Source organism: Macaca fascicularis, chromosome 4 (assembly GCF_037993035.2).
Source record: "Macaca fascicularis isolate 582-1 chromosome 4, T2T-MFA8v1.1".
NCBI classification, from domain to species: domain Eukaryota; kingdom Metazoa; phylum Chordata; class Mammalia; order Primates; family Cercopithecidae; genus Macaca; species Macaca fascicularis.
Window position 1 is genome coordinate 137,444,675 of NC_088378.1, and position 24,101 is coordinate 137,468,775.

The window sequence follows — 24,101 nt, forward strand, 5'->3', positions numbered from 1 at the left end:
GTGCTACACACTGGCCTTTTTTTTTTTTTTTTGGTAGAGACAGGGTCTTCCTATGTTACCCAGGCAGGTCTTGAGCTCCTGGGCTCAAGCAAATCTCCCACTTCAGCCACTCCAAGTTCTTGAATTATAGGCAAGTGCCACCACGCCTGGCCTCCCATTTACTTTTTTTTTTTTTGAGATGGAGTCTAGCTCTGTCATCCAGGCTGGAGTGCAGTGGCGTGATCTTGGCTCACTGCAACCTCTGCCTCCTGCAGATACTCCTGCCTCAGCCTCTTGAGTAGCTGGTATTACAGGCGTGTGCCACCACGCCCAGTTAATTTTTGTATTTTTAGTAGAAATAGGGTTTCACTGTGTTGGCCAGGCTGGTCTTGAACTCCTGACCTTGTGATCCGCCTGCCTCGGCCTCCCAAAGTGCTGGCGTGAGCCACCGCATCTGGCTCCCATTTACTTTTTTTTTTTTTTTGAGACGGAGTCTCACTCTGTTGCCCAGGCTGGAGTGCAGTGGCGCGATCTTGGCTCACTGCAAGCTCCGCCTCCCGAGTTCACACCATTCTCCTGCCTCAGCCTCCTGAGTAGCTAAGACTACAGGTGCCCACCACCACAAGCAGTTAATTTTTTTTGTATTTTTAGTAGAGATGGGGTTTCACTGTGTTAGCCAGGATGGTCTCGATCTCCTGACCTCATGATCCGTCTGCCTCAGCCTCCCAAAGTGCTGGGATTACAGGCGTGAGCCACCGCACCCAGCCCCTGTTTACTTTTAATGTAATGGTTGATATAGTTATGTTTCATTTTATCATCCTATTTTTTTTTTTTTTTTGAGATGGAGTCTTGCTCTGTTGCCAAGGCTGAAGGGCAGTGGCATGATATCGGCTCACTGCAACCTCCTCCTCCCGCGTTCAAGTGATTCTCCTGCCTCAGCCTCCCGAGTAGCTGGGATTACAGGCACCCGCCACTATGCCTGGCTAATGTTTGTATTTTTAGTAGAGATGGGGTTTCTCCCTGTTGGCCAGGCTGGTCTCAAACTGTTGACCTCAGGTGATCCACCTGCCTCGGCCTCCCAAAGTGCTGGGATTACAGCGTGAGCCACTGTGCCCGGCCTTTGCTATTTGTTTTATAGTTGTCGTACCTGTTCTTGGTTCCCCTGTTCCTCTTTTTCTTTTCTTTTTTTTTTTTCTTTGAGACGGGGTCTCACCCAGGCTGGAGTGCAGTGGCGCGATCTCGGCTCACTACAAGCTCCGCCTCCCGGGTTCACACCATTCTCCTGTCTCAGCCTCCTGAGTAGCTGGGACTATAGGCGCCCGCCACCATGCCCAGCTAATTTTTGTTATGTTTTTTAGTAGAGACAGGGTTTCACCATATTAGCCAGGATGGTCTCGATCTCCTGACCTCGTGATCCGCCCGCCTTGGCCTCCCGAAGTGCTGGGATTACAGGTGTGAGCCACCGTGCCCCACCCCCCGGTTCCTCTTTTTCCGCCTTTTTTTTTTTAAGATTTCTTATTTTATATTCCACTTTATTTTCTTTGTTGGTATCTATAACTCTTTGTTACTTTATTAGTTACTTTAGGGTTCATACTATATATATCGTCAACTCACCACAGTCTATCATTAAGTGATATTATACAACCTCATATATATATGAATATAGTAGTATATTCCCATTTCTTTCCCAACCTTTATGCTATTAAAGTAATACATAAATTGCATCCTTTATATTTATTGAGACTTTTTTTGTTTTGTTTTGTTTTTTCTGAGATGGAGTTTCACTCTTGTCACCCAGGTTGGAGTGCAGTGGTGTGATCTCTGCTCACTGCAACCTCCACCTCCAGGGTTCAAGTGATTCTCCTGCCTCAGCTCCCAAGTAGCTGGAATCACATGCATGTGCCACTACACCTGGCTAATTTTTGCATTTTTAGTAGAGACGAGGTTTTACCATGTTGGCCAGGCTGGTCTGGAACTCCTGACCTCAGGTGATTCACCCAGCTAGGCCTCCCAAAGTGCTGGGATTACAGGCATGAGCCACTATGCCCGGCCAAGACTTGTTTTGTGGCTCAGAATATGGTCTGTCTTGATAAATGTTCCATGTGCAAAAGTCCCACAACACAATATTGGGTTTTTTGTTACAATCTATTACTTTTTTTTTCTTTTTTTTGAGATAGACTCTTGCTCTGTCTCCCAGGGTGGAGTGCAGAGGTACGATCTCGGCTCACTTTAACCTTCGCCTCCCAGGTTCAAGCAGTTCTCCTGCCTCAGTCTCCCTGAGTAGCTGGGACTACAGGTGTGCGCCACCACACCTGGCTATTTTTAGTAAAGACGGGGTTTCACCATGTTAGCCAGGCTGGTCTCAAACTCCTGACCTCAGGTGATCTGCGCACCTTGGCCCCCCAAAGTGTTGGGATTACAGGTGTGAGCCACCGTGCCTGGCCTCAATTACCTCTTTGAAAAGATTTAACTAACAAGACGGGGCAAGCTGGGCATGGTGGCACGCATCTGTAATCCCAGCTACTTGGGAGGCTGAGGCATGAAGATTGCTTGAACCAAGGAGTTCTAGACCAGTCTAGGCAACATAGGGAGAAATGGTCTCTAAAAACAAATAGGCCAGGCGCAGTGGCTCATGCTTGTAATCCTAGCACTTTGGGAGGCTGAGGCGGGCGGGTCACCTGAGGTCAGGAGTTTTAGACTAGCCTGGCCAACATGGTGAAACCCTGTCTCCATGAAAAATACAAAAATTAGCTGGGCATGGTGGTGGGTGCCTGTAATCCTAATTACTCAGGAGGCTGAAGCAGGAGAATCACTTGAACCAGGGAGGCGGAGGTTGCAGTGAGCCGCGATGGCACCATTGCACTCCAGCCTGGGCAACAAGAGTGAAACTCTGTCTCAAAAATAAGTAAATAAAAGCAAACAAACAAAAATGGTAGTGTGTGTGGGGGGGAGAATATATGTGTATATGTGTGTGGAATATATGAGCATATGTGTATGTACATATATACACACTGACACATATAAATATATTTACATATATGTTTACTCACATAACTACCATTTTCAGTACTCTTCATTTCTTTAGGTAGGTCCATTTTTTTTTGTTTTTTTTTAAGTAGGTTTTTGGGGAACAGGTGGTGTTTGGTAAGTTCTTTAGCAGTGATTTCTGAGATTATGGTGCACCCATCACCTGAGTCATGTACACTGTACCCGGTGTGTAGTCTTATATCCCTCACCCCCTCCCACCCTTTCCCCCAAGTCCTCAAAGTCCACTGTATCCTTCTTATGCCTTTGCATCCTCATGGCTTAGCTCCTACTTACAAGTGAGAACATAGGTGTTTGGTTTTCCATTTCTGAGTTATTTCACTTAGAATAATGGTCTCCAACTCCATCCAGGTTGCTGCAAATCCCATTATTTCATTCCTTTTTATGGCTGAGTAGTATTCCATGGTGTGTATATATAAATCACATTTTCTTTATCCACTCGTTGATTGATGGGCATTTGGGCTGGTTCCATATTTTGGCAATTCCAATTTGTGCTTCTATAAACATGTGTGTACAAGTGTCTTCTTTCTTTCTCTCTTTTTTTTTTTTTTTTTTTTTTTTGAGACAAGGTCTCGCTGTGTCTCGTTCTTTTGCCCAGGCTGGAGTGGAGTGCACTGGCGTGATCTCGGTTCATTGCAACCTCCACCTCTTGGGTTCAAGCGATTCTCATGCCTCAGCCTCCAAAGTAGCTGGGACTACAGGTGTGCACCACCATGCCCAGCTAATTTTTGTAGTTTTAGTAGAGACGGGGTTTCACCATGTTGGCCAGGCTGGTCTCAAACTCCTGACCTTAGGTGATCCGTCCACCTCGGCCTCCAAAAGTGCTGGGACTACAAAGTGCTGAGCCACTGAGTCCAGCTGCAAGTGTCTTTTTTCATATAATGACTTATTTTACTCTGGGTAGATACCCAGTAGTGGGATTGCTGGATCAAATGGTAGATCTACTTTTAGTTCTTTAAGGAATCTCCACACTGTTTTCCATAGTGGTTGTACTAGTTTACATTCCCACCAGCAGTGTAAAAGTGTTCCGTTTTCACCACATCATGCCAATATCTATTGTTTTTTGTTTCTTTTTTTTTTGAGGCGGAGTCAGTCTGGCTCTGTCGCCCAGGCTGGAGTGCAGTGGCACGATCTCAGCTCACTGCAAGCTCCACCTCCCAGGTTCAAGTGATTCTCCTGCCTCAGTCTCCCAAGTAGCTGACATTACAGGGGCATACCACCATACCTGGTTAATTTTTTGTATTTTTAGTAGAGATGGGGTTTCATTGTGTTAGCCAGGGTGGTCTCAATTTCCTGACCTCATGATCCGCCCACCTAGGCCTCCCAAAGTGCTGGGATTACAGGTGTGAGCCACCGTGCCCGGCCTGTTTTTTGATTTTTTGATTATGGCCATTCTTGCAGGAGTAAGGTGGTATGACATTGTGGTTTTGATTTGCATTTCCCTGATCATTAGTGATGTTGAGCATTTTTTCTTTTTCTTTTTTTTTTTTTTTTTGAGACGGAGTCTCGCTCTGTTGCCCAGGCTGGAATGCAGTGGCCGGATCTCAGCTCACTGCAAGCTCCGCCTCCCGGGTTTACGCCATTCTCCTGCCTCAGCCTCCCGAGTAGCTGGGACTACAGGCGCCCGCCACCTCGCCCGGCTAGTTTTTTGTATTTTTTAGTAGAGACGGGGTTTCACCGGGTTAGCCAGGATGGTCTCGATCTGCTGACCTCGTGATCCGCCCGTCTCGGCCTCCCAAAGTGCTGGGATTACAGGCTTGAGCCACCGCGCCCGGCCGAGCAATTTTTCATGTTTGTTGGTCACTTGTATATCTTTTTTTTGAGAATTGTCTATTCATGTCCTTAGCCCACTTTTTGATGGGATTGTTTTGGTTTTTTTCTTGCTGATTTGTTTGAGTTCCTTGTAGAATCTGGATATTAGTCCTTCGTTAGATGTATAGATTGTGAAGATTTTCTCCCATTCTGTGGGTTGTCTGTTTGCTGATTATTTCTTTTGCTGTGCAGAAGCTTTTTAGTTTAATTAATCCCATCTATTTCTCTTTGCTTTTGTTGCATCTGCTTTTGGGTTCTTGGTCATGAAGTCTTTGCCTAAGCCAATGTCTAGAAGGGGTTTTCTGATGCTATCTTCTAGAATTTTTACGGTTTTAGGTCTTAGATTTACGACTTTGATCCATCTTGAGTTGGTTTTTGTAAAAGGTGAAAGATGAGGATCCAGTTTCATTCTCCTACATGTGGCTAGCCAATTATCCCAGCTCCATTTGATGAATAGGGTGTCCTTTCCCAACTTTGTGTTCTTGTTTGCTTTGTCAAAGATCATATCATCGGCAGTGACAGTATTACTTCCTCTTTACCGATTTGGACGCACTTTATTTCTTTCTCTTGTCGGATCATATTTTTATTTGGTACAGTTACCTTTTTGCCTGAAGAATTTCCTTTAACAGTTCTTGTAGTGCAGGTCTGCTGGTGATGATTCCTTTCAGTTTTGTATATCTGAAAACATGGTTTTCAAAAATTTTTAAATTTTATGGTTCAATTTTTATCTATTTATTTATTTTGAGACCGGGTTATGAGACTGGCTAATGTTTGTATTTTTAGTAGAGACAGGCTTTCACCATGCTGCCCAAGCTGGTCTCAAACTCCTGGGCTCAAGTGATCCACCCGCCTCGGCCTCCCAAAGTGCTGGAATTACAGGCGTGAGTCACCACGCCCAGCCTGAAAACATCTTTATTTCTTGTTTTTGACAGATTTTTTCCGCAATATTCTAGACTGAGAGTTTTTTCTTTAAGTAGTTAAAAGATGTTGCTCCACCATCTTCTCACCTGGATTGTTTCCAGTGAAATCTTATGTCATTCTTAACTTTGTTCCTCTGTGTGTAACATCTTTACCACTGGCTTTGAGCAATTTGATTACGATGTGCTTTGGCATAGTTTCTTCATGTTGCTTGTGCTTGGGTTTATCGTGCTTCCTGGGTCTGTAGGTTTATAGTCATCTTTAAGTTTGAAAAGTTCTGTGTTGTTGTTGTTTTGTTTTTTTGAGACAGAGTTTTGCTCTTGTTGCCCAGGCTGGAGTGCAATGGCATGATCTTAGCTCACAGCAACATCTGCCTCCCAGGTTCAAGCAATCCTCCTGCCTCAGCCTCCCAAGTAGCTGGGATTACAGGCATGCACCACCACGCCTGGCAAATTTTTGTATTTTTCAGTAGAGATGGGATTTCTTCATGTTGGTCAGGCTGGTCTTGAACTCCTGACCTCAGGTGATACACCTGCCTCGGCCTCCCAAAGTGCTGGGATTACAGGAGTGAGCCACCACGCCTGGCTCAAGTTTGGAAAGCTTTTGGTCATGATTTCTTCAAATATTTTTCTGTTCTTTTTTTCTTCTCCTTTTGGACCTCTAATTATCCATATATTAGGCCATTTACGGTTATCCCACAACTCACTGATCCTTTTTAAATTTTTCTTTGTTTTTTTTTTAAATTTTTTAATCTTTGGGTTTCATTCTGGATAGTTTCTATTGCTATGCCCTCAGGTTCACTTGTCTTTTCTTTTTTTTTTTTTTTTTTTTTTTTGAGGCGGAGTCTCGCTCTGTCGCCCAGGCTGGAGTGCAGTGGCCGGATCTCGGCTCACTGCAAGCTCCGCCTCCCGGATTTACGCCATTCTTCTGCCTCAGCCTCCCGAGTAGCTGGGACTACAGGCGCCCGCCACCTCGCCCGGCTAGTTTTTTGTATTTTTTAGTAGAGACGGGGTTTCACTGTGTTAGCCAGGATGGTCTCGATCTCCTGACCTCGTGATCCGCCCGTCTCGGCCTCCCAAAGTGCTGGGATTACAGGCTTGAGCCACCGCGCCCGGCCGTCTTTTCTTCTGTAACATCTAACCTGCCATTAATCTTGTCCAGTGTAATTAATCCTGTCCAGTATGTTTTTTTTTTAAAAATCTGATATCTCTAGAAGATCACTGGGATATTTTTCATACATTCCTTGTCTTAAGTGTTGGGATTACAAGTGTGAGCCACTGCACCCAGCCAGGGCCCTTTTTTTTTTTTAATTTTTGAGACGGAGTTTCACTCTTGTCACCCAGGCTGGAGTGCAATGGCGTGATCTTGGTTCACTGCAACCTGTGCCTCCTGGGTTCAAGTGATTCTCCTGCCTCAGTCTCCTGAGTAGCTGGAATTACAGGCTCCCGCCACCATGCCCGGTTAATTTTCGTATGTTTAGTAGAGACGGGGTTTCACCTCTTTGGCCAGGCTGGTCTCGAACTCCTGACATCAGGTGATCCACCACCTCGGCCTCCCAAAGTGCTGGGATTAGAGGCGTGAGCCACCGCGCCCGGCCACCAGGGTCCATTTTTTAACGGATGTCAGATATTATAAAAACTGGGTATTTTTGCCTTCCTATAAATCTTCTTGAGCTTCATTCTAGAAGTTAACCGAAAATAGTTCAATCCTTTCAGGTCTTGCTTTTTTGGTTTGTTCAGTGCATCCAGAGCTGGAGGATACAAGGATGAGTGAGGCATTAGCTGAAGTGGGCAGACAAGTCCAGGCACTAACCACAGCAGCATGGATAAGGAGGCAGTCAAAACTCGAGCAGCGGAGCACAATGTAGTCAAGGCCCCACCCTAGCCTCCCGCTTCCTGAAATGGCAGCTGCATGAAGAGGGAAGGCAGAGCGGCAGTTTTCCTGGCTATACTTGGAGGTACTCTCATCAGATATGAAGCTTGAACACAGGAAGACACCAGGCCTCAAATGTAGCTCTGGGGCAGCTGTCAGCAGAGAGTTGTCCAAGAAGAGAGGCCCACCTGTCATCTCGTCCCACTCTGCCGTTAATGATCAGGCCAAGGGCCCTGAGAAGTCATCACACTGCTTAGGCATCAACTGACTCATCTGCAAATCGCGGTTGCTCCACCTGCCCTGCCTAGCTCACAAGGGTGTTCTCTCTTAGGAGTAAAGAAAGTAAAACCTGGCCAGGCGTGGTGGCTCACACCTATAATCCCAGCACTTTGGGAGGCTGAGGCAGGTGAATCATCTGAGGTCAGGAGTCAGAGATCAGCCTGGCCAACATGTTGAAACCCCGTCTCTACTGAAAATACAAAAATTAGCCAGGCATGGTGGTGCACACCTGTAGTCCCAGCTACTCGGGAGGCTGAGGCAGGTGAATCGCTTGAACCAGGGAGGCAGAGGTTGCAGTGAGCTGAGATCGTGCCACTGCACTCCAGCCTGGATGACAGAGCGAAACTCCATCTCAGGAGGGGTGGGGGGAAGGAAAAGAAAGTAAAATCTTTACTGGGTCTCTGGCCCTGAGAGTGGCTTTCTCCACATACCCCTCTAAGCAATGTGACCACTGGGCCTGCTCATAGAGGGCCCTCAAGATTTGTGGTTAGAAGGCCTGAGGAACTGGACAAAAGTTGAATGTGTGGGCAGTCATAAGGGCCTAAGTTCTCAAACCCCATCACTTACCCCCAACTTGCTTGCAAGGCGTGGCAGGCCCAGCTCTGTCTGACAGAAGCCTAGGGTGAGGGGTCTCCCTACTCTCCAGACTCAAAAGCTTGAGAGCAGTAGGAGATCCAACTGGAGCTTCCAGACTCACGCATTTCTTTCAATCCTTTCCCTCCATCCTTGATTCCCCATGACAGTCAGATGGTAGTGTCTGGAGACAAGGGATCAAAGTTCCCATCTGCCCTCTGACCTCTGCACCAGACCTGCCCTCATCCAGCCTTCCCTGGAAGGGCCTGAGGAAACCTGTAGCTGGACCAGACGAAGCAATTCACCCATGTTGGCACCACTGGCTGCCTCTAGCTAATAGGGCCTGGGCTCCCAGAACCTCACATCTGCCCCTAAGGGTTCCTCTGGCAAGAACAGGGTGACCTAGATCATGCCTTTTGCCCATTACCACCTGGTGATCCAGGAGGGCTTTAGCCTGGTTCAGCTGCCAGAACCTTGATGTTCTTGGGTGGTTTCCATAATCTGCCAGTCAGTTTTCCCAATCGTGTGTGATTTTGGGGGGGTAGAGGAGGGTCTGCTACAAAACTATATATATAAAAAATATATATGCATATGTATACACACACATACACGTTTGATGTAACTGTAGATTCATATATAGTTGTAAGAAATCATACAGAGAGGGCTGGGTGCGGTGGATCATGCCTGTAATCCCAGCACTTTGAGGGGCCGAGGCGGGCGGATCACGAGGTCAGGAGACTGAGACCATCCTGGCTAACACCGTGAAACCCCGTCTCTACTAAAAATACACAAAATTAGCCGGGCGTGGTGGCGGGCGCCTGTAGTCCCAGCTACTCAGGAGGCTGAGGCAGAATGGCGTGAACATGGGAGGTGGAGCTTGCAGTGAACCGAGATCGCGCCACTGCACTCCAGCCTGGGTGACAGCGTGAGACTCCATCTCAAAAAAACAAAAAAAGAAAAAAAAATCATACAGAGAGGCCGGGTGCGGTGGCTCACACCTGTAATCGCAGCACTTTGGGAGGCCGAGGTGGGCGAATCACCTGAGGTCAGGTGTTCGAAACTAGCCTGGCCAACATGGTGAAACCCCGTCTCTACTGAAAATACAAAAATTAGCCGGGCATGGTGGCAGGCGCCTGTAGTCCCAGCTACTTGGGAGGCTGAGGCAGGAGTATCACTTGAACCTGGGAGGCGGAGATTGCAGTGAGCCAGGATCGTGCCACTGCACTCCAGCCTGCTTGACAGAGCAAGACTCCATCTCCAAAGAATAATAATAATAATAATAATAATAATACAGAGAGATTGTGTACACTTTGCTTAAATTCCCCCAATGCCTGTAATCCCAGCACTTTGGCAGGCCGAGGTGGGCAGATCACGAGGTCAGGACATCGAGACCATCCTGGCTAACACAGTGAAACCTGTCTCTACTAAAAATGCAAAAAAATTAGCCGGGCCTGGTGGCAGGCGCCCCTAGTTCCAGCTACTCCCACTCCAGCCTGGGTGACAGAACAAGACTCTGTCTCAAAAAAAAAAAAAAAAAAAAAAAAAAATCCCAGAATGATAACGTTTTACAAAACTGTAATAATCACAACCAGAATATTGACACTGGTAAATTCCACTGGCCTTAGTCAGATTTTCCCAGTAAATGTGTGCCATTTTAATGATAAGACCACAAAAGCTTTGACCCAAGTTTACCAACTTAGCAAGTTGCCTTTGACCCAGGGGAACCTCACCCCGCCGCTTCGTGTGTTCCCTAAAACCGAAAACAGGTGAACAGGAGTAACTTAACATTTCAGGGGATATTATGTGGTAAGCTCCCTGCTCATGTCATCATTTAATCCTCACAATAGGCCGGGCACGGCTGCTCACATCTGAAATCCCAGCACTTTGGGGGGTTGAGGCAGGCAGATCACTTGAGGTCACAAGTTCGAGACCGGCCTGGCTAACACGGTGAAACTCTGTCTCGACTAAAAATACAAAAAAATTAGCCGGGCGTGGTGGTGCGCTATAATCCCAGCTACTGGAGAGCTGAGGCAGGAAAATCACTTGAGCCCAGGAAACGGAGGGTGCAGTGAACCAAGATCGTGCCACTGCACTCCAGCCTGGGCGACAGAGCCAGACTCCATCTCAAAAAAAAAAAAAAAAAGGCGCAGAGAGGGTGGGCGTGCCAGGGCCCCCGGTAGCCCAGTCCTGCCGCACTCTACCAGTCGAGCACAGCCCGAAGGCCAGGGAACAAACACAGAAGGAGGCCGAGAGGGCCCGGAGCAGGGTCCTGCCGCGAAGGGCCTGGGCTCAACGTTAGAGTGCGGCGCGACCCTACTCTGGCTGCAACGAGACGGGTGAGTGAGGTGGTCGCCCGGGATCTCCCAGAATCCGAGCTCCTGACGCGGGAGGGCCAGCGGCCTCCGGAAAACTGCGCGCGCCCCGCCCTGCCCAATCCTGCCCCAAGCCGCCCGCTCCTCCCCCGCTGCGTAGCCCTCGGCTGCCCTCTGCCGCCGCGGGGCGGACCCTGCAAGCCCCGCTGTCCCCGCCTTCGCACCGCCCACCCCCGCCTCCGGATTGGCGGCTCCAGAAATCTCCAGGCCACCCGCTTTCCGCTACCGGATTGGCTGCGCCCAGGCGCTAAGGCCCGGCCCATTTCCCCGGGTCCTTTGATCACGCGCCTGACGGCTTTTCCGGGGCCGGGGAGCCAACCGAGGGCGTTCCTGTCGGGGCTGCAGCGGCGGGAGGTAAGGCATGGCCAGGCCGGCTGGGCTGCAGAGCGCCGGCACGGGTCCACGCCTCGGGGTGCCAGGCTTCCAGGATGTTCGGGCGCGGGGCGGCTCATCCGCGTCCCCCAACACCCCCCACCTCCGGCCTGAGCCTCCCAGCGCCGTGGGAACCACCTCCTGTCCACTGTTGCTGGCCCGCATCCTAGCAGCGGCCTGACGCCCTCCCCACCCTGGCATGCCCCCTTGGCCTGGGACGATGAGCATACGACTGGGTAAGGGCAAGCTCGATGCCCCGTGCCCTACGGACACGGGGGTAGGTCGTTCATACCTTGCCCTCTGATAGAGACTCAAGCGAACCTGGGTCGCGGACCTTGGGCCATCAGCGTGCAAACCGCCCCAGGACGATCTCTTTGCTTCTGTCGATGGGGACTGACCCTCTCCACCTCTGCCTGTCAGCCCAGGCCAGGAGGGGAGGGACCTGGGCGGAGCCCTGGGTGGAGACAAGAGGAAGGTGACATCATCTTGAAGATACAATCCAGCTTTACCCACTCGTGTCCACCCTGGCACACGAAACCGATGGGGCAGAGGGTGTTCGGGCTGTATGTCTGAGGTGACACCAGGGACAAGGGCATAGAACTCAGGCATGGAGCCCATCGCTTTAAGTGGGATTGGACCAGGATGGAAGCGGAACTCCTTCAGATGCTCCCACCTCACCCCTGGCTGCAGTGCAGGTCCCTCCTTTAGACCTCATTTATCCATTTTGCTCCACTGGACAGGTACTGGCAGCCCAATGCCCCAAAAGGGCTGGGGCAGGCACTGGAAACCTGCACTTCTTTCCCCAGAAGTTGAGACTTGTAAATGTCTCTAGCTGGGCCCCGCCCTGATATAGGGATAGGAGTTGGGCAGGACTCAGCCCTGGATCCAGGCCTTCCCTTGATCCCCTTTCCTGCCAGGATTTGCCAAGACTCACTGGAGGGTTACACCCGGTACATCTACCTGGAGGATCCCTCCTCCCAGGATTTGACCTGGGACCAGTTTTCATAGATCTCCAGCTCTGGGGGAGGGATCCAGAGTCTGGATGTCACCTGGGTGCAACTGATAACCTCCCTTCCTCCTCCCCAGGGAGCCCAGTGGAGGCGCCCTCCCGAAGTGCCACTGCCCATGCTGACCAGCCACCCAGCCCTCCGGCTGCTGATGTCATGAGTAACACCACTGTGCCCAATGCCCCCCAGGCCAACAGCGACTCCATGGTGGGCTATGTGTTGGGGCCCTTCTTCCTCATCACCCTGGTCGGGGTGGTGGTGGCTGTGGTAAGGAGCCCTCATATACACACAGACACCCACAGCTTTGCTAAGGCAGGGGCTGGGTGGGCCTGGTCCAGTCTGCACAGAGTCCCCACTGTCCTGTTGAGGGAGTGAAGGGTGTAGAGGTGGGCCTCTCTCTGCTTGTGGGCCTTCCCGGGCTCAGCTGCCCCCACAGTGCTGTGTCTCTGTTGCAGGTGATGTATGTACAGAAGAAAAAGCGGTGAGTGTCCCTGTCTCCCCACCTGCCCTATCCCCACACCCATTCTGAAATTCCTGCTCATAGGCTCTGAGTTTTCTGTAAGAAAGAAGCCATCCTGATACAAGCCTGAATTTTGTTTTCCTTGCCCCAGCCTGAGGTTACTCACTGGGGAAAGTCCCTTTGTAGAATCAGGGTTGTATTCTTGGAACTATAGTGTGTCCCAAAAGGCACCCACTGGAAGTGCCCCTGCCTGGGAGAGGGAGGCGAGATGGGGCAGCCAGGTGTTTGATGAGGGTTGGGGGGCCTCCTAGGCTGAGTCCCCTCCCCTGCTCCCCAGGGTGGACCGACTGCGCCATCACCTGCTCCCCATGTACAGCTATGACCCAGCCGAGGAATTGCATGAGGCTGAGCAGGAGCTGCTCTCTGACATGGGAGACCCCAAGGTGAGCACTTGGGCGCCAGGGGGAGAATGAGGCAAGGTGGGGGTTAGCCCTGTTCCCAGCCATACTCGTCCACACTGAAACCAGAGCCTGGTTCTGCTTACTTGGGCTGTAACTGAGTGCTGCAGACTCCCAGGGAACACAGCCCAGCCTTGTGGTGTGGTCTCTTGCCCGACAGGTGGTACATGGCTGGCAGAGTGGCTACCAGCACAAGCGGATGCCGCTGCTGGATGTCAAGACGTGACCTGACCCCCTTGCCCCACCCTTCAGAGCCTGCCGTCCTGGACTGCCTGGGGCCCTGCCGTCAGCCTGCTTCCCCTGGCTCCCCCTGCTGGGTGCTGGGTCTCCATTTCTCCCTCCACCCACCCTCAGCATCTGCTTCCCATGCCCTCACCATCACCTCACTGCCCCCAGGCCTTCTGCCCTTTGTGGGTGTCGAGCTTACTGCCCACCCACAGGCACTCATGGGAGGTTTTCCTTCTGGGATGGGGGCGGCTGGGAGACACCTTTGCTTTCTCTAGCCCTCCTGGGCTTGGCTTGGGCATAAATCCCCAGGAGGGCTTTGGAGTTGTTTCCATGGTGATGGGGCCAGATGTATAGTATTCAGTATATATTTTGTAAATAAAACGTTTTGTGGCTAGGGGTTTTGTTGATTTCATCAAGAAGCTTAAAATGACCTTCCTCTGAGGTGATTCCAGTGCTGTTTCCCCTCCCTTCCCACAGCCTGAAGGACAGGGCCAGAACCCAAGTGTCACCTACCCTACCTGCCCCAGGCTTTAGGGGCACACACCACAGTAGACTCCAGTCCAGAAAAGGATATTTTTTTTATTCAAGTAACTGCAAATAGGAAACCAGAGGGGGAGCCCCAGGCTGGGACAAATCACGGCTACCCCTCCCCAACAGAACAGGGGGAGGAGGCAGCCCCTACACCCTTTATGGTCGATTTGGGCCCCCTTGCTCACTCTGCTGCAGCATCCTAGGGGCAGGGCCCCACCTTCCCTGGGACTGGGGTAGTCAGTCACCCAGCCTGCCATGCCCCAGCCCCTCTTCCCCACAAAGAGTATCTTGGGGGAGGGGATCGTGGGCAGAACAGGAGGCAATGATGAACATTTGGCGCTGGTAGCAGCAGCAATGACGGATGTCGAAGAATGGAACATTGAACAAAAAACAACACAACTGTCCAGAGGTAGTTTGTGAACAGAGGAAAAATGGAACCAGAACCTTGGGGGGCAGGGAGGAGCAGGAGGGGGTTGGGAGAGGGCAGGGTGAGCTCCTTGTTATTGGTGCCCCATCTGAGGAGGGGGAAATGGCTGAGTGGCGGAAGCAAAGTAGGGTGAGGGGAGCAGCCCCAGCCCACCTCAGGTGACGGCCACAGGGCTCGTGGGCCTCACCTGGACAATAAGCGACTGCATCTCCATCACCACCACATGTACTCAGATCCCAGGCGGAGGGCAAGGGGGCTGTGGCCACAGTGAAGCGGGAGTAAGGACACACCCCTCCTGCCTTCCTGGAGCCAAAGGGGGCTGCCCAACCTAGTGCAGGGACTAGGGAAGGTGGGGAAGGATGAAAAGTGTGAGCCCCATGTGATGACAAAGACAGTTTGGCTGGGGGAATCCTGGGGCCAGCACCCCCTCCACTGGCCACACCTGCTGCTGCCAGGGCAGTGGAGTAGGGCGGGCCAGGATGAGATGGGGCTTGGGCCCCTTTTAAGGCCAGGGGAACCCTCCCAGGTCCCACTACAGGAAGCCAGAGGGAACAGTGAAGGAGCAGAGAGAGCGCCCCCAAACCAAAAGCCCAGAGAGCAATGTCCCCACCACCAAGGGAGTGGGGACGCAGCAGGTGCAGGGTGCGGCTAAGTGGGATGTTAGCCTTGTCCAGGAGGGTATGTGTGTATGCGTGGGTGGGCGGGGGGAGCTGGGAACTGAGGCCAGGGGAAAACTGCTCCCCACTCAGCCCATGGGAGCCCTGCAGCGGCTGGTGTGCTGTGTAGTGTGGTGGTGAGGGCACAGGTGGAAGATGGGGGTGGCGGCCAGAGTCGGTGGTGATGGTGGGTCTGGGGAAGGGGCGGGGGCGGTGGGAGCGGAGCAAAGCTGTCCAGTCCCAGAAGGAAGCTGCTCCTCCAGTGAGGGGCAGGCGGCACGCATGGGTCACTGCTCCTCCTCCGAGGATTCCTGCGAGATGCCCTCCTCTTCCTCCTTCTCCTGCGAGGTGGGCAGTTGTTGGTGTGAGCTCTGGCCTGGCCCCCCTCTTCCACCCCCAGAGGCTGGCCCCCACCCGCTCCCTGCACTCCCTGGCTCTCCTGAAGAGGGATGAGTCAGGGCTGAGTGTGTGGGTGACTCAGCAACCTCCACGGCCAGGCTTCATTCATAAAAAGAATTTAAAAGGAGGAAAAAACCCCACACACATGCTGCTGTCACTAAGAGCCAGAAGCCAAGCCCCCTTGGCCCCCAAGCCCATGGAGCACAGGAGGGCAGAGCTCAAGGCAGCACTGAGCTTCAGGACGTGACTGGCTCCCTAGGGGAGAAGAGGTGGGGAGGAGGTGGCTGGGGGAGGAAATGGGAAGGGGTGGCTGGAAGGTACATGAGCCCTCTGGTGGGTGCAGGGGAACCAGGTCCTTGGCCCACAGGGGCAGATGCTGCGCTGTGGTGCCCTGGCCCTCGGGAGTGGCCGAGGGCTGACCCCAGGCCGGGGTGGGGAGGAAGGGGAAGTGTGTGCCGCCGGGGCTCACTCACTGGGCGGGAATGTCGGGACACCACACGGGGCTACAGCCCCCGTGCCAGGCACAAACTCCAAAACAACTTGTTTCCTGTTACTCACTCTTGGGGCCTGGCCAGCAGCACCCCCTACCCCCCTCCACCCCAGCAGTGGCTCAGCTCGAGGAATGACAGCTTCAGGGATTTGAGGGGGCAGGCTGGGGGTAAGAGAAGGCCAGGAGCTGGAAGGCTGGGGTGACCCTAACTGCAGTGGCCCCCTAGAGGCAGCCTCCTGACTCAGCCCACCGAGCCTTTCCACCAGCTGTTTGAGGGCCCAGAAGTGGATGGTGCCCTTCAGTGCAGTGTGGTGGGTCACATCAGAACTCCAGCACTGACCCCTCCCAGGGCCCAGCTCCTTCACTGTTTCTCTTCTCCAGAGGATGATAGGAAGGACAAACCTTGCCCCTGTGGCTTCCTTTCCTCATCTCTAATTGAGGGGGACACAGGCTAGATGACTTCCCAGATTTCTCCCAGAAGTTCTGAGGATTCTAGGAGCAGGAGAGGGACCTTCCACACAACTAGGGCAGGGCAGGGGGATGTGGTCTGGTTTGTACCTGGGACCCCTCACTTCTCATGGGCACAGCCCAGGCCAGGCACCCTCCCCGCTCTGGACTTGTATAAAATCTGATGTCCCAGCAGGTCAGGGACAGCCTTTCCATAAGGGGTGCATAGCATTAGGTACTATGTACTCTTAACACCCTCACTCAAAGAGCCCACGAGGTAAGCAGCAGTCTGCTTCTTCACCTACCAGTTTTTTGGGTCTGCCCCTTGGTTTCCTTCCTGGAGTTGTGGTGGTTTTCTAGAGGGTTAGAGAAAATATCTCCTAAGTCCAAAATGCTCAACAGTGCTCACCTGATGCCCAATGGTGAGGGAGGGGCAGACCTACCTGCCTGTTCAGGGCGGCCCAACACTCTCACCCAACAGGCCCACCCAAGTCCAGCTAGCGATGACTGGCCAGCCACATTTGCCCCCTCAACATACACACACGCCCCCTACTCCCATCTCCACCCATGACTCAGAGGATATGAGTCGTGTCTTAGAAAAAATAAAATAAAAAACAAAACAACTTTTCTGAAAGGCTGATGCCACTGTGAATCTGGCCTTTGCTGCCTGTCCCCACCCCTTCAGGCTCCAGGGGACCCCAAGAAGAGAAGGTAACATTCTCAGCCCAGGGGCTGGCAGGGACCCTCCACTCTCCCCACTCCGCCTTTCTCTAGATCAGGAAAGCCGTGGGACTTCTGACCTCATCTCCGCATTGTCCTGGGCAGGACCAACCCCACAGAAGTGAGACCTTAGTCACTGCTCCACTCTCCCCAATTAGCAAAGACTCATTGCCACCCCTGTACCAGGGAAGGGGGTGCACAACTGGGATGACTGAGCCCCTTCCCAGACCTCCCCACAGCCGTGGCCATGGAGCCAACAAGGGGATCCTCTGCTGGTCATCCACCCAGGGCTGGTCCCATCTCAAGTCTCACCCGGGTCTTGGCAGCACCCTTGTTTTTGCTTCCCTTTGGTCGGCCCCGAGGTCTCTTAGGTGTTGGCACTTCGCTGGGCTCCTTCTGTAAAGACAGAGAGGATAGTCAGGGACAGTCACTACCTGTGTTTCCATCCCCTTAGAAGACACAGCCCTCTGCCTCCTCAACAAGGTTAAGTCAGCAAGAACCAAGAACCACCTCTGACCCAGGAATCCCTTCAGGATCCAAAGCTCCAGTTTGAGCATCTTTGCAAAGTGCCTCCCATCCCTCCCCTTGCCTCCCTGCGGATTTCTAAGACGCAAAATGACAAGAGCCCAGAAGACCGCTAGGAAAAGCATTCTGGGGACAGAAAGATACTGTTAGGTGGCTCTGCCCAAGTGTCAGTTCTGACACTGATCTTGGGCAGGATACGTAATGCTGGAGCCTCAGTTTCCTCATCTATAAATGGTAAAGACTTCCCTCGCAGGGTTGTCATGGAGATTAAATGGGTAATGTATGGTTATCTAGCACTGTCCCGTGATCACTGCCCACCCTCTCAGATGACCTATGCTGGACACACACTCCCTGCCTGCACTTACAAACCTGGAGCCCATCCAGGCTGCCCCCAGAGAAGGGGAATTACAGCCGGACTCCAGAGATCCCTGCCATCATTCCCACTGAAATCTTAGTAAGCCCTAAATAGAATAAAAAGCTGCTGCATAATGCATAGAAGGTACACGGTGAAGGTGCGCCAGCTACTGTTTCCTAGGGGGCTGCCCATGGCCTGTCTATAACCAGGATCCAGTAATCCAGCACCCCTCTTGACACCTCCCACTGACCATGGCTAACAGCTGGGATAGGAGGGGAGGCTGAGGGAGCTAGGCTAAGAGGACAAATGATCCCACCCCAGGCTCTAAAGGTGGCTGCCGAATTCCAACACAGCAGACTCATCACAGCTCGTGTCTCCCTAGGCCCAGGTCAGCACAGACCACTCTCCACCTTATGGACAGGGAAAACCTACAGGTGAACAACCTACATCATGTTTAAAGGGCAAAGGTCAACCTCAACTCCTCTTACCTCCTCCCCAGGGAAGGGAAGTAACTGGGCTTCACCAACAGCCACCCCTCACTTGGGTGACAGCTGCCTCTGTAAGAGGCCAATACGGCCCCCCCAACCCAGCCCAAGTGGCCATGCTCCCTAGGGTGCCCCACAGTGCCAGGCTGGCAGCCTCATCCTTCTATGAGGACCTTGTGGGGAGAGCAGCACCAGGGTTCTGAGGGTCACTGACACAAACTCCCCAACATTTTGACTTCTTGGGCTTCAATTTCCATCTACAGTGCCAGGGGCAATGCCCATTCCAGAACTACTCATAACATGGCCTGTGCATGAACAGGTGCAGACCCACGCAGGTACCTGTTTCTCACCTGGCATGAGGAAGTACAAGAATCAACCATAAGTACTCAGAAACTTTACAGCAAATTGACAAAAATCATTTTACGTGCACTGAAACTAATTATTTTTTTTTTTTTTTTTTTTTGAGACTGAGTCTGGCTCTGTCGCCCAGGCTGGAGTGCAATGGCCGGATCTCAGCTCACCGCAAGCTCCGCCTCCCGGGTTTACGCCATTCTCCTGCCTCAGCCTCTGGAGTAGCTGGGACCACAGGCGCCCGCCACCTCACCCGGCTAGTTTTTTGTATTTTTTAGTAGAGACGGGGTTTCACCGTGTTAGCCAGGATGGTCTCGATCTCCTGACCTTGTGATCCGCCCGTCTCAGCCTCCCAAAGTGCTGGGATTACAGGCTTGAGCCACCGTGCCCGGCTGAAACTAATTATTAAAAACCCTGAGCTTCTGTGTGTTTTTATTTTTGTTCATTCGTCTTTTTTATTTTTTTTGAGACAGAGTCTCGCTCCGTCGCCCAGGCTGGAGTGCAGTGGCATGATCTCGGCTCACTGCAAGCTCCACCTCCCAGGTTCAAGGCCATTCTCCTGCCTCAGCCTCCAGAGTAGCTGGGACTACTGGTGCCCGCCACCAGGCCTGGCTAATTTTTTGTATTTTCAGTAGAGACGTGGTTTCACTGTGTTAGCCAGGATGGTCTCAATCTACCTAGTAATCCGCCCACCTCTGCCTCCCAAAGTGCTGGAATTACAGGCGTGAGCCACCGCATCCGGCTGTTCATTCATCTTTACTACATTTTAAAATCACCGGTCCACAGTGGACTGGAAATTAAGAAAAAGGTGAATGTTTTAAGCAAGCACTGGGTACATGACCTCTGGGGTGCTTTAGGTTTGACTTTCTGCCATTGGCTTCAGAATTCATCTTGAATTCCTCGGCCCCCCGTTCTCTCCTGGTGGTCTCTAGAGATCTGAGCAGAGTTGCAAGTGTGACAGGAGTACACACAGGTGGCAGGACACACCCACATGCTTACTGCACAGAATTATTCTGCACCCTCCATGCATGTTCTCGCCTGCTGAATGAAACTCCAGGCACCTCCCTAGCCCCAAAGGGTAAACCGAGTGAAGGAAAGGTTTGGACACCCACCTGACTCCCTACCAGCGCTGTCCCGGGACTCACCGGAGGCTGCTTGCGCGGCCTGCCCCGGCCCCGCTTCTCAGTGCCGTCCTTTTCCTGCTTGGAGGCCAAGGGCTGGCTGGACTTCGAGCTCGACTCGCTCATCTTCCCTTCTCTAAGGAGCAGGTGGAAGAGTGATGGCTGGGATGCTGGGAAACAGAAAAGTGCTTTTAGACAAACATCTCACTTCAGCCACTTTCTACCTCCTCATCACCCATACCTTCAAGGCACACTGCAGAAAACTGTGCTCCCAGGGGCCCCGAGGCCTCCTACTCTGCCCAGGATGGAGGGGTCTGCCCACCCCCAGATGCTGCCAAGGGCGGGGAAGGGCCGTTGGCCCTAATCAGCTCCTTATCTATCTCCTGTTAAGAAGGGCTCTTTGTTGTCCTGCCTTAACACCGCCCCAATGGAGCAGGGTGGGGGGGTCCCAGGAGGTACAGCCAGCCCAGACCTAGCTACGTGGGTGAGGCCGCCCTGGGACAAAGGTGTGGGGAGGTGGGGTCTGACATATTGCCAGCATCCCCTCCTTCTGTAGCCAACTGCTGCCCTTTGCCTTTAAGAGAAAACCCAGTCTACGCAGTTCAGTGGGGACTAGGGAAAAAATGGAAAGAATGAGACCTTGCGATCTGGCAGCTACGGACATTGATCCCCTGCCCACCTCACTGACAATATTGCCTATCTGGCAAGGTCCAAGACTCAGGACCGAAAAGAGCCAATCACATAGCTAGGGGGTGCCCACCCATCAGCTCTCTTCTCTGTTCTCACCCAGGGTAAATCCCTGGACAATTCAAAGATTGGTATAATTGAAGGAAGGAGGAGATGGTTGAAGCTACAGTGTGGGTGAGGTGGTGGAGGAAAGGAAGCCCAAAGCCAAAGGCCATCCTCTTTCCCCTTACCCCTCCTCTGCCCAACTGGAGTCAGATGGGACTTTGTCAGATGGGCAGGGAATTCTCCCAAACAGACCCTAGCTGGCCCCCTGGCAGGGCTCATCCTAAAAGCTTCTTGGTCATTTTCTAGCATCTTCCTTCTTCTTAAGGGTCTGTTGGGGTTTAATTAACCCTATCAATTTTTAGTTTTCCTAAAACTTCCCATTGGAAGGATGGCCTGCAACCAGTATTTTGAACACCCTGTACTACAGGCTTAGAAACGACAGTTCTCCACATCTTCATCCTAGTTCTTATCATCCACAGGCTACAGATAGATGAGACGCCGGAGGCCTAGGCTACACATTTTTCCAGTAACCAATCCCTGCCTGCCCACGGTAAGGGGTGGGCCCAAGCGGCTCCACTTCTGAAACCCTCTCAATCTGTAAGATCAAGGTAATTATAAGGTACCTGCCTGAACTACTCCTGACTGCTTCAAGGATCAAACTAGGTAATAGTTTAGAAAAACTTAAAATAATGGAAAGAAATCTTCACTCTAACCAAAATAAGAACTAGACCATTTGAAAATGATTTATGGGCCAGGTGAGGTGACTCATGCCTGTAATCCTAGCACTTTGGGATGCCAAGGCAGGAGGACTGCTTGAGGTCAGGAGTTCGAGACCAGCCTGGACAATACGGTGGGACCCCCGTGTCTAATTTAAAAGAAAAAAAAAGAAAAAAAAGAGTTTTTACCCCAATGAGAGGAAAAAAACGTTTTTCCAAACTTGTGATTTCTGGAGGGCCCAGGACCTCCATTCTCAAGCATCAAGAGACCCTCCAGACAGCGGGACTTTGCTAATTATTCTATCTTATAATGTTTCAGACTTGGAGACCCTTTTAAACAAGGTGGTTGGTGATTTATCCTGCTCCATCATTAGTGGCTTGGCCTGCTATGCAATTACAGGCAATGATTAGAATCTTATATTACACCACAGGTCCCCCTTCAAACTAAACATCAAAATTAATCAACTAAACGAGTGCTGACCTCATATAAGGTCTGCCCGAGGCCCCCTCATCGAGGGGGTTCCAGTTGGGCGAAGCCAGTACGGAATCCCAGAGAGCCTGGCCCGGCCTGCCTAGAGATCTTGGCGGGTCTCCCTGGAAGCTCTCATACCATCTGGTGCCTCCCCCACCTCTTGCTGCTGGGGACCCTTTAATCCCCCTCAGCCAACCCCCCACGAACTAAACGAAGGCCCGAGGCCCTTTCCAGTGAGGCCAAGAAACGCTCGTCTCTTCCACCTGTTTCGGAACATCAGAGGCCTGTCTTGTAGGAACTACATTTAGGGCCTAACCCCAATCCCTCACTTTGTAATAAGCCCGCTTGGGCCTCAAGCCTGTCTCCTCCATACGCTGTGCACGCAAAGTGTGCTCCTCGAATACTTAAGGACTCTGCAGCAAAGGCCCTAGGAAATTATCTTGGGGGTTCCCTTATTTTCTTCCCCGTCCCCCGTAAAATGGTGGCCCAGAGAAGCCTGATGAGTTGCCGAAGGTCACACAGCAAGTTGGCGAGCAGGAAAAAGTAGGTTCCCGGAGACCCTTTCAACCCGCCACTTTGCCTACCCGCCTAGCGGCTAGGGCTAAGCCCCCGAGGCATCAGGCTCCAGACCCGGCCCCAGGGTGACTCTGCAAGTGTCTGCGCCTGGCCGTTGCAGGCCGGCCGGCGGGACTAGGGGCCAGGGCGCGCGGGGGGAGGGGCGCAGGCCGCTCCTGCAGGCGCGGGAAAGCAGCGCACCCCGACCGCATGCACCGCCACGCGGGTGCACCCGGCCCCACTTCCTGCCAGAGGGGGCACCCAAGCCCGCCTTGGGGCAGGAAACCTGGCGCGCGCGGGAGCGGGGGAGAGGAAGAAAGCCCCCTCCCTCCGTCCCCTCCCCGCAAAATAAAGCCCCAGAAAAAATAAAATAGAAACGGGGAGTCAAAGGGACTAGTTCCAACAGAGCCCAGCAAAGCAGCGAAACCAGTTTGTGGGGGCGGAGGGCAGGCCCGGCCCCTGGGGCTGAAGAGGCGCAGGCCAGGCCAGAGGTGGGGTCGGGGTGAAGCCCCAAACCCAGGCCCGCGCTCCGGCCTCATCTGCGGAGGGGGCGCGAGAGAAAGGCCGAGAGGGCGTAGGGCCGAATTTCGGGGTTCCTCCCCATCCCCCTCACTTCCAGAACTTCCCTGGGCTGCGGGGGGCGCCCGACCCCCCACTCTCCCGCCGCGCCGCAGCCCGTGTCTCTCCTCGTCCCTCACCCGGGCCCGGGCTCGGGCTCCGGCGGGAGCGGCCGCCGCGCGAGGTGCGCCGGGCTCCTCCGGGCTCCGCCGGGTGCACAACTCGCGCTCGCCGCAGCTGCGCGCCCCCTCCCCCACCGCGCGCCTTTCCCGGGTCCCCGCCCCCCGCAGGGCGCCCGCGGCGCGGGGGAAGGGGTGCGGGCGTCCTCCCCGCGCCGCCGGGCCCCGCCGCCCGCCCCCGCGCCGCGCGGCCCTCCCCCGCCGCCGGCTCGCACCGCCCCGGCCTGGGAATAAAGCCGGCGGCGCGCGCTGCAGCCCCGGGCGGCTCGCAGGAGGGGCGGCGTGCGGGCGGGGGCGCGGGCGCCCCCCTCCGCCGCCGCCGCCGTGGGCCCCGGGGACGACTCACCGCGAGCTCGGCCGCCGGCCTGCGGTGCGCGCTCCGGGTTGCCGGGAGCGGCGGTGCTGGGCGCTGAGGACCGGCCTGGCTCCGCCGCGGCCGCCGCTGGTAGCAAATGCGGATCTGAAACCGGGAGAGAGAGCAGAGGCGCTCAGAGACCGCCGCCGCCGCGTGCTCGCCGCCCAGGCCCCCGCGGGGTATTTATGTGTCACAGCCAGGCGGGGGGACAAAAATATTCCCCCTCCCCCGAAGGATGGCGAGGGGCAGGAAGCTGGGCACGGCCCGTGCGCGGCCTCAATAAATAAATAATTTAATTAAATTATAGATATAAAAAAAAGAAGCCACCGGAGCGGCCGCGAACTCACGCCTTCTTGGAGCCGCGCCAGCGCCAGAAATAGCCCCGGCTCGGAGTCCCAATTAGAGGAGCGCAGCACCGGCTCAGGGGAGCTTAAAAAGAGCGACCCAGGGGCAGGGGGGACGGGCCCGCCCGCGCCAGCCGTGTCACTCAGGGGGCGGGGCCATGCAAATGAGCCCGGGGATTTAAAAGGGCGGCCGCCCGCCAGCCGCCGCTGCCGCGCGGGTGGGTGCTGACGGCGGGGAGGGGCGTGTGGGAGGCCTGGGCTGCGAACTCGAGTCGACCGCCCACTCCTCGCAGTCCTGGACGGAGGAG

At 53.4% G+C, this 24,101-nt stretch overlaps 2 protein-coding genes and 1 long non-coding RNA gene across 14 annotated transcripts in view; 1 reads left to right on the forward strand and 2 right to left on the reverse strand.

Moving 5' to 3' along the window:
* LOC107129565 (uncharacterized) overlaps window positions 1-11,633 on the reverse strand; it is a 39,629-nt gene extending 27,996 nt beyond the window's left edge. The window contains exon 1 of the long non-coding RNA XR_001490305.4: window positions 11,515-11,633. This is a non-coding gene — a long non-coding RNA (uncharacterized lncRNA). The remainder of the gene's footprint in view (window positions 1-11,514) is intronic.
* SMIM29 (small integral membrane protein 29) lies at window positions 10,662-13,769 on the forward strand. 8 transcript variants are annotated; one of them, XM_005553265.5, is made up of 5 exons: window positions 10,662-10,814; window positions 12,309-12,496; window positions 12,685-12,710; window positions 13,027-13,132; window positions 13,308-13,769. In XM_005553265.5, the coding sequence occupies exons 2-5, from the start codon at window positions 12,386-12,388 to the stop codon at window positions 13,371-13,373; spliced, it is 309 nt and encodes a 102-aa protein (XP_005553322.2). In that variant the 5' UTR covers window positions 10,662-10,814; window positions 12,309-12,385; the 3' UTR covers window positions 13,374-13,769. The 8 variants fall into 8 exon arrangements, with proteins under 8 accessions (XP_005553322.2, XP_065400206.1, XP_065400207.1 ...); XM_065544134.2 differs by lacking the exon at window positions 10,662-10,814 and adding an exon at window positions 11,129-11,962; XM_065544135.2 differs by lacking the exon at window positions 10,662-10,814 and adding an exon at window positions 11,129-11,962 and having other exon boundaries at window positions 12,309-12,436.
* Window positions 13,770-13,934: 165 nt separating this feature from the next.
* On the reverse strand, window positions 13,935-23,855 carry HMGA1 (high mobility group AT-hook 1). Of its 5 annotated transcripts, none has more exons than XM_045390712.2 (6): window positions 23,797-23,855; window positions 23,441-23,554; window positions 19,907-20,052; window positions 17,358-17,441; window positions 16,631-16,681; window positions 13,935-15,330 (listed from the first exon to the last, which is right to left on the reverse strand). In XM_045390712.2, the coding sequence occupies exons 3-6, from the start codon at window positions 20,006-20,008 to the stop codon at window positions 15,277-15,279; spliced, it is 291 nt and encodes a 96-aa protein (XP_045246647.1). In that variant the 5' UTR covers window positions 20,009-20,052; window positions 23,441-23,554; window positions 23,797-23,855; the 3' UTR covers window positions 13,935-15,276. The 5 variants fall into 5 exon arrangements, with proteins under 5 accessions (XP_045246647.1, XP_045246644.1, XP_045246648.1 ...); XM_045390709.2 differs by having other exon boundaries at window positions 19,874-20,052; XM_045390713.2 differs by lacking the exon at window positions 23,441-23,554.
* Between the last annotated feature and the right edge of the window lie 246 nt (window positions 23,856-24,101).